At 45.6% G+C, this 9,806-nt stretch overlaps 1 protein-coding gene across 1 annotated transcript; it reads right to left on the minus strand.

Moving 5' to 3' along the window:
* Window positions 1–8,096: 8,096 nt before the first annotated feature.
* LOC112979641 (apovitellenin-1) lies at window positions 8,097–9,806 on the minus strand. Its single transcript, XM_026093993.2, has 3 exons — window positions 9,746–9,806; window positions 9,183–9,345; window positions 8,097–8,483 (listed from the first exon to the last, which is right to left on the minus strand). Exons 1-3 carry the CDS (start codon window positions 9,804–9,806, stop codon window positions 8,381–8,383), a joined length of 327 nt encoding a protein of 108 aa, XP_025949778.1. The 3' UTR covers window positions 8,097–8,380.

Consider the following 9,806-nt stretch of genomic DNA (forward strand, 5'->3'; position numbering starts at 1 on the left):
CATCTGCCAAAATACATGAGGGTAGACCATCATTTCTCCTCAAATTCATAAAATTCACATAAAATTGTGACAGCCTATACAAATCTACTCCAAGGATTGTTTTACTTGCTTTTGAACTTGCAGGTTTACCCTTTAACAACACTCCCTTTCTTTGCAAACAGGAGGGAAAATGAACTTTCATTTAAAAAGAAAGCTGTCAGGGCTTTGAGGACATAACCTGTTGTTAGCATCAGCGGATTGTCAGTTCACTCTGACAAGGGACACACTCCTGCATGCCAGTTCAGGCACTTCAGAAACTGTTTTTCAGTATACGAATGGCTGTGATTTAAGCAGTTACAGGAGTAAACCATAAACACTGGTACTCTGTGGGAACAAGTATTTCTTGAGTACTGAAGTACTTTGCACGTTCATGCTCAGTATTTTGATTTCATGTGTTAAGAAATAACATGAGTTAGCAATGCCTGTACTACCTGTCAACCCTCTATCGTGGCTGACAGCCAATGAATTGCCCGAAAGACTTGTAACAGTGGCTGGCATTCTTGTATTTTGCTTTTTGCCACAGGCATTTTTCTCCAGGTTGACAGATGGCAATCGCCTGAAGCATATTTCTAACATTGCACATGAGCTGGCAAAAATTACTGACCTATACTGAGTAAACTCAATAGAGAAATATTTCTTTCCCCACTCCATCAGCTACCCAGTACACCTTAAGAGATAAATACCAGCTCAAACACTAGGGACAAAACAAGAATATACTCTCCACGTGATGCTGTCATTTAGCAAAATTACTGGAAGCAGGTGCATGACTATTTTTAGATGAAGCACTGCTTCTAAATATTGATGTATTAAATACTATGTATGTGTGTATTGATTTTATATAGTAGATCTTTACTTTTTTGAGGTATCAAGTAAGTATTTGGGAAACTATGTAACTCAGAACAAAATAAAATTAGCAATCTCTCCCTTTAGAAATATCTACCAAAGTTATTTTTACAAAATATGACTTCTATTGAGTCGATCTTGTTATTAGAATACTGAAAACTCCTTTTAAATATAAAACCACTGTCAGCTTTCACCTGCCAAAAAAATTTAATGCGTATAATTTGCTAACATAACTGTGTTTGTATACAACTAACAATTTTTGATATTCAAAAAGGAGAACAATAAGAGACTTCCCACTTTCGTACTAAGTAAAGATTCTCAGAGGCTAGAATCATGGGAAACGTAAAATGCTGAATTAGCTAACAAACACAGCGACAGTTTAACTGACAAAAGACAGCATTAAACAAAAAGTATGAGTTTGACTTGTTACTATTAAAAAGATTTTTTTTTTTTTTGGAGACAAGAACTCCTTCGCATTTTACTGACCACAGAATTAAAAACAGTGCTGTGGATCATGCAACCAGACTGGCTGCTTTACAGTATTGTGTTCTTCAAGTAGCAAAGCAAACCTAACGACATTTTGAACATGTCTCTGTGGTGAGGGTTACTTGGCAGGGTCCATACCCTGCTCCATGGGGAGAAATTCACCCCTAGTAGGACTTCAGCATTATTACCCTGCAGAATGGCAAGGGACCAGCCAGCCTTTTGAGAGAAGAGAAAGTGTTACTATTAAACAAATAACCTTGAAGTGATTGTTCTCATCTGCAAATCTAATCAGCTTGTTTTCAAACATCAAGTTATTATACATTTTCCCTTAATCTTGCAGTTCTAGTCTCTTAAGTGGATTCTGTGAATAAAGCACCCTCAAAAACAATCTGACCTAGTTTAAGAGGGATCCTATTGTAACTGAAGATAAGCACCTTTGAAAATAGAAGATCTGCACACTTCACTGACATATTTCACAGCTATATTTGTAAATATTTATTCTGCCATTAAGGTCTTTAGTAATCAGTAGAACTCTGGGTAGATGGGAACTTTTCTTATAAACCATTTTGAGAGACTCTCCCGGCCTGGTAATGAGAAGTTTAGTGCGTTCTACAAGATCTGGATGGTACCTGATGCTGTGGCGCACACTAGAAACTGTAGTGCTTATGATGCAGGGACACATAAAGCCAGTTTTACCACAGCTACTACCAAAATGGTTAGCTTACACTTGCAATCACAGATGCTGCAGTTTTCTAGGTTTTGAAAACGGACAACAGAAATGTTTTTTAAATCATTTTTTGAGGAGGGAAGTTACCTAGCCCACTTCCCTCAGCAAGAAGCAAGCAGAAAGAAGAATTCTGTAATATAATAAGGTTTGGCATTCCCTTCCTACCCCCAAAGTTTAGGGTCTGTAAAGCACAGAGTACTCGTTATACATCAAAATTAAAGGGACGCCTATCTCGCTAATAAGTATGCAGGTAAGTGGGCAAACATATCCGAAAAACAGTCTTTCTACATATTGCGGAAATAACATTCTAACCCTCCCCACCCAACACTGTCTCAGCTACAGCTTCTCAAACCTTTCTAACTCAGCCCATGCCAAAACAACTCTTCCCCTTCATCTCTGCACACATGCACCTCTGCAAGGGCAGACCCTTGCTAGCCCGAGTGGGGAGTGATTTACCCATCCCAGTTGCAGCACACCCTACAAGCATCGCACAGGGGCAGGGGCAACCTTTCCTAAAACGTGGCTTTATCGATATAAAGCTACCCCTTCTGCCAGTCCAAGTTCTCCCCGGAGCACCAGCCTGAGGCATCTCTGCCCCCCATCTCCTTAAGTCCAGAGCAGCCCCTTCAAAGCCAGCATAGCCTCCAGGTTGCAAAGGTCCAGGGACCCCATTAGCTTTCCCAGGCTGGGAAACCTCACCTGACCTTTCCGAGCTGGGGTGATACTCGGCTGCCTTGGGGGTAGGCAGGAAAGCCCCCACGTGCTGCTTAGGCCTTGCTTGGGCTGACGAGGGGCAGCGCAGGCCCACGGGGCGCAAAAGCTGGAGACCGCCAGGTGCAGGCCTTGCTCCACAGGCAGCAGCAGGCGCACTGCAGCCTGCGGAAGGGCTGTGGCACCGAAGCCTTTCAGGCACCTCAAAACATGAAGACCCCCGCCTTCCCTCCCCCAAATAAATAAATAAATAAATTGTGCATTATACATACGCGCGCGCGCGTGTGTGCGTATAAATGTATAACAAGGCTATCTGAAGCGGAGGAGGTGCTTTCAGGCTAAGCCCGCCTTTCCCCACTCCCCCCAGCGCTCTCGCTTCCCGAGCCTACCTGCGCGCCCAGGCTGCCGCTGCCGCTGCCGCCGCCGCCGCCGCCCGTGCCCCGCGGAGGGGCAGGAGTGCGGGAGGCACCGGGCTGCGCCGCGCCGCGCCGCGCCCGGCCGGGGGGCGGCGGCGGCGGCGGCATCGCCGGCATCGCGTGCGAAGCGGGACAGCCCGGCGGGCGCGCTCTGAGTCAGTGCTCGCCGCCGCGGCGAGAGCTGTGGGCTTTGAGCAAAAGAGAGACAGACGCTGACTGATCTCTGTCGCCCACCGGGAGGGAGGCCTGGCACGCAAGGCTTTCCTGTCACGCCAGCGGGAGCCTCCCGGGGCGCCGGGGGCAAGCGCTGCCTCCTGCCCCCGGGGAGACGGGGATGGCCGGTGGAGGCAGGTGCAGCACCGCGCCAAGCCGAAAGGATGGGATTATAGAGACAACCCCCACGGGAAAGCGACGGCGCGCAAAGCGCGGCGGGGGCCGCCCGCGCCTCCTCTCGTCCCGGCGGGCATTTTGGGAGCGCCTCGCGGCCCGCCGCCCCCTCCAACGGCCGCCCTGCCGCGCGGCGCCAACGGCCGCCAACCGCCGCGGCGGGGGGGGGAGTAGGCAGCGGGGCGTCGTTTTCCCAAGTGTTACAGCCACCCCGCACGGGTAAGGGGAGCTGAGGAGTAACGTCAGCAGTATAAAACACTGAGGATTTTGCAGCACACTCGGCATAGTGGGTAGTTTTCAATAAAGGGTGTTTTTGCAGAAATCACGAGCACATCAGATGTTATTCATCCATCTCAGAAACAACAGAAAACTGACACTTCTGGAAATTTCATGTCAATGGACTCAGTTGAACCTGTTACACCACAAGCTTTCTCAAAGCTGGTAAACGAGAGATGATTACTCACAAAGAAAGCTTCTGTAAAATGAATATCAGCGAAGTGAGCATTTCACTAATTAAGTCTCTCCAAGAATCTTGAACCACTTAATGAACTTTCACAGCCATGACTTGGGATGCAATTTCCATCCCTGTTTTACAGACAAAAAAAAAACAAAAAAAAAATGCAAGGATTAAGCTGTTTCCTACTGAAAAGTGGGAGTAAGTGTGAGTGACATATTCTAATTCCAAGTGTAACACAGAAGACCACTCCTCCTCCCCCTCCCCCCCCCATCCTGAGTCTTATGAATATGCCCCAGGATCCTTTTTGGAATAAAATGTTGTTTGTTTTTTTTTCCCCCCTACTTTGCCTCTGCCTGAATGCTGTCTGAGTTGCTCACCTGGTAGTTTCTGCCTTTAAGGAAATTAGCAAAGGATGATGCCAATAATGTGAGGGTCAAAAGTGGCTGTGGGAAGTTTCCTGTAGTGCTTTTTATAGATTGCTCTATGCTGCAGATCATACAACAAATTAGCCAGCAGGTTTGTGGAGTTGGGAAGTTTTCAAATTATTTCTTTTAAAGCATACAAAGGCACAAATAACTTCACCATCTTGGGATTCAGTAGGACCAAATACAGAGGTCTACCAGCTGAATCAGATTTGCCCATAAACTGAAATCAGTCAAACATCACACATAGCTAGTCAGCATATGGCTGGCTAGGATTCACTGGAGGTTACACTGTAGAGGAATTAAAGGGCTGTAACTAAGTGCATTAAAAAAATACTAAAACTTCATAAATATTAGCATGGTATTCATATCACTGCATAACTGAAGCAAACAAGCATGTGGTACAATAGAGAAATACTACCATGCTGCATAAATGAAGTCACGTAATGAACTTGAAGTGCAGCAGGAATCCCCTATACTTTCCATGCTTTTCCCTACCCTTTTGGCAGTACCTATGGAAAGACTCCGAATTTTGAAGCAATGACTCAGAGGACACCAAACTCTAAGGACAGGTTCAGGCTCCTTTGTACAGCTCATGAATTTATCACTCTTAAAGAGAGAAATACTTCTGAAATGCTGGACAAATGAGGATTAACGCTATCCTGAGAAAACTCAGAACATCAACTGCTTTGGTAGGGCAAGAATGAATTTAGACTGAAGTGCTTTTCCTACAAAGGTTACATAAGGGAAGAAAGACTGAGTAGACACATGCAAAACAAGCAGGTAGGAAATCATTTCTGTAGCAGAAAGAGCTGAAGTTTCTGGCCTTTTCATGTGGTAAACATGCTTATGAGCCCAAACTGCACTTTTCTAAACCTTCTTTTAAGTACCAGTTTATGTGTGTGCATATTCATGTATGACCAGGGAAGCACTGTAGATAGTCTAATCAAAACAGGCAGTAATGGCAACAACAGCCCCCCCCCCAAAAGAAAACAAAACAAAACAAAAAACCTGCAAAAGAGGTCTGCAGAGGTGGTGAAATAACTAGAGACAGAAGAACACTTACTGCCATGCATAGGGATGCTGACTTCATTTCAGTTGTTCATGGTACCAAGTACCTGCTGAGATATAGAAAATGTGGAATGAGCTTTATTATTCCAGACAAATGGTTAAGTGAAAGCTTATTTTGATAACTGATAATTTTTTTTGTAATTATCAAAAGAATAAGACCTAGGAGTCTCATTTCTTCAGAAGAACACTATCCTGCACTATTCATAGCCTACCAGATTGCTCCAAGAGGACAGCAGCTAGAACACATTCAGGTTTGTGATAAAGCAGGCTCTTCTCAGGAACAGAGACCTTAGGAGAGGTTATTCAGACTGAGGCAAGAAGGAAGCTTTGGAGAATCAGGTGTTATGGAAATTAGGCCTGTCGGCCACCATAACAGGGCTCGACCCTAGGTTCCCGCAGAAAAGTTCAGAGTCAAATCAAAACAAATCAGATAATTTTAATCATGCGCGTGCTGTAATTACAGCTCGAGCTGGGTGCCTCCGAAGAGGGACCCTAACATAAACAAATCCTGGGTAATTATAGTCTTTTCGACTTACATTTCCCACCCCTCATGTGATAGTTAGACCAATAATAATTTTTTGGTCTGGGGTCTCCTGCTCCTCATTGGGTCTCATCATCATTCTGAGGCAAGCTGTTTTTCCTCCTTATTCTTGTTTTTTGCAGTCTCTGATGACGGTTGTACCTCTGTTTTTGTTGGGTCTGGCAGTTGTCTCCCAAGGTCTTATTTTTCCCCATTGTTTTGGCGTCTTCCCTCTCAGAGTCGGTGGCACAGGTGCGCAGACTGCGTGTGGCTCCCTTATCTTCCCAGCCTGAACAAGCTCTGAGGCACTATTTTTTATTAAACTAAGTAAAGATTCGTTACTTTTCCCACGCTTGGCCTAAGGCTTCAGCAAATCTAGCCACTTATGCTAAGCAAGTTTTATATAAGTTGTGCTAAGCAGCCATTTCTAGACAGTTTCAATTCACTATTCTTTAACATTCTTCTTTCAGTCTACTGCTTCTCCCTCCTCCTTGTCACCTGCCATCTCTCTTCTTCCTCTTTGTCCACGCATCCATCCAAGGGAAGGGCCAAACACTAATGGCTCCCATTTCCTCCTTGTGCTTCCCCCTTTCTCCTGCTTCTCCCCTACCCAATTGCCACTTAAGAATCTAGAAATAGTGTCAGGGAGCAGCAAGAGCAGGACTGCTCCAGGAGGGAGGGCAGGCCAGGAATCCAGGCTGACCCCAGCACAGGTAGTGACCCCTCCTCCCCCCCAGGAGGCAGCTCCACAGTACCCAAACAGAGGCAAGGTAGTAACAGTGACAGGGTCCTTCAACAGCCCCAGAGAAGATGAGGTAACAAGCTCACTCCAGGGGTCATCCAGGGAGCCCAACCAGGACAGCAGGAGACAGAGCTAGAGGCAAGGCTATAGCATAGGTCCAAGGTTCATCCTGAAGGCAGAGCCAAAGGAGGGACTGGAGACAAGGCTGCCTACAACATGGGTCTAGCATCCACCTAGGAAAAACCAATAATCTTAAATGGGACTCCTGGGCCAATGGGCAGAGTGTGTGGGTGGGGGTCCCAGGTGATGCTGGTCAGAGCCATTATGGCCAACTGATGCCCTCCAGCCCTGAGAGACAGTTAATGCTAAAGTTGAAGCAAAACAAAGTTTTAGATTTAAAACCTCAATAAAGGGAAAGTAAGTAGAGATGTGCTTCAATAGTGTTTCTTTGCACTCAAAAGGAAAATCTCCTTTTGTCAGTTGTAGTAATGCTCTCTCTCCTAAGCAGTAGCCCTGCCCCTGTGTGTTTGAAGAGATGATGACTCCTAGAACTCAGGCTAGCAGTGTTTTGTTTGAGCCTCTACTGCAGTGTCCCAGTATGATTTCAGACAAATTTTCTGCTTGTTTCTGCTTATTTAATGATGAAGTAGATGGATTTCTGTGTCCAGTGTGAACATCTGAAATGAGGCACAGTTACACAGGACTGGCAAGGACCTTCCAGGCCTTCATAGATAGTCCTGGGCATAGGTCAACCTCCATCTTGAAACTAGTGAGAAATACTCCCCTCCTTTCTCCTCTGAAAAGTCTGTTCAGTGACCTCACTGGTCTAATGATTAGAAATATACTTTCAAGGTCCTGCTCAAATTAATGCACAGTTTGGTTTACTGGCACTTATTTTCCTAAATGGTCTGAAGTCTTCAGACACTTGTACAGGTGCACCTGCTTGCTTCCGACCCAGCCAGGGAGCACAGTCAGTAGGACTCAGCATTACAAATTCTCATGGTCTTTCCTGATCTGAGACAATCGCTGCTGTGCTTGCCATGTTGTGGCCGCCCCAAAAGATGCTCAAGTAATCCCACAGAGAGCAGAACCTGAGCTTTGCTAAATGTGCCTGAGCAGTCAGGATATATTTTCATAGCCTGTAACAGCTTCTTGTGAATCACAGCTTCATTCTCAGCAGGATGGGAGGCCAAAGTGAATGGGATTTTATAACACTCAATAACAGGTAGGAAACTTAAGGAAGTGTAACAACCAACATTTTTTTATTAGAGGGGCAATGACCAAGCCATTCAGGAGGAATTAATTTTCAGGATTTGGCTACAGAAGAGCTCTGCAATCTCATTGCCTTCCTCATACCCAGCAGTGTTTCATTTTGGGGAGACTTAAGCAGATGTCTTCCATGCTTTGGTCTCTGAAGCTGGGTTCCTTCTAGTGGCATTAACAGGAGCTTTGATTCTGTGTTATTGACTGATCTTGGTCCGTAGTAGGGGCAGGGGGAAAGAGGACACTGCAGGATGCTACCAACTCACATCAGGAAACACTGATTTGTCTTCCTCTGACTAGTAGTAGCCTAAGACTTTTGTATTCCACAGGGTCTTTACTTTTTCCATCATCTGTTCAGCCAGTATACTGAGTTTAGATGTCTCTCTAATGAGGAAGTTCCTGCAGGGGACAACAACGTGTGTGGTAAGATACACAATATGTGAGATACACAAATAAGAGAAAGAGTAATCTCTGTTTGCAGTAGTTATCAAGCTACCCTTCTTTCACACTGCCTGTCACTACAAAGCTTCTCAGCAGTCCTAGAGGGGCTTTCCTCAGAAAGCAGGAATAGGCAATCTGTATTTGCCATGAATTATATGAAACTGCGTCTCTTGGGTCATCATGCTTTTCCTTTTGGGAGGAGAGCAACTCTTTTCCCTCTTCTTTAAGGAATATAAATTTACAGCCAGAGCCAGTTCTGTGATGTGGGCTCAGTGACACCAGTGTTTCCTGGCACCTTCAGTACTCAGCCCCTCACAAACGGTGCCACAGCATCTGCACAGACACTTCGAGGGCAGCTGATTCCCCGCCAGCCAGTGTCTGCCTCCCTCACTACTCATGTATAAAGAGATATCCACTATCACCCTAGCATCACCTTGTTCAATATGCACCCCTGGAAGGCGTTGCACTTTCATGTGAAATCATCTTGCCCCCACAACAGCCCCTTCCCATTGCATTCAAATCAGACTTCATTCGCTTTTTCATTGCTCCCTGCATCTCCTCATGTAGAAACTGGATTAATCTGTACTTCCTCCCACTTCTCCCTCACCTTCCCCATCTGTGGCCATCACAACACTAGGACAGAAAACCTTTCCATACCTGGTACCAACAATTACTGGAATCTGGGCAGCATCCGCCAAGAACTGACCGACTTTAGGGAACATCTTGTTCACAGTTTCATAGACATAAGCGGCAACTGCATCGGGGATGACCAACCAGTCACGGCGGTTATCTCTCTCAAAGATGGACTTTGAGTGCACTTCTGAGAAGGAGGAAGCAAAAACTATGAGGTTTTCCTAATCGCTCATCTCTCTGAAGTCTGCCCAGAGGTGCAGTGGGAGGAAACTAGAAATTCTTCACAGATTGAAAGCCTCTCCCTCCCTCCCATATTTCCCCTGCATCCAGCAGCACCTCATCTCTCATATTCAGGCATTAAGGTTGTAGGGTTTAAATGGCAGAGTATTTGTGCTAGCTATGGAAGATTTTCATGCAAGTCTCCTACCAATTGGATTCACACTCACTCGTACTGTAAATTCATGGTCTTAGGCTGTGTTACTGGGCTTCAGTCCTGGTTTACGGTTGGGATAGACTACCTTGAGGTAAGTGAGAACTTGTAAAGCAGAGCCTTGTCTCAGGCAGACAGAAAGGCTTTTCAGACTTACCTGGGAAAGTGGTGCTAAGGAGTAAAATGAGAGCTAGCACCAAAGCCCTGGATTGCAGCAT

This window comes from Dromaius novaehollandiae, chromosome 1 (genome assembly GCF_036370855.1).
Source record: "Dromaius novaehollandiae isolate bDroNov1 chromosome 1, bDroNov1.hap1, whole genome shotgun sequence".
In the NCBI taxonomy this organism is placed as follows: domain Eukaryota; kingdom Metazoa; phylum Chordata; class Aves; order Casuariiformes; family Dromaiidae; genus Dromaius; species Dromaius novaehollandiae.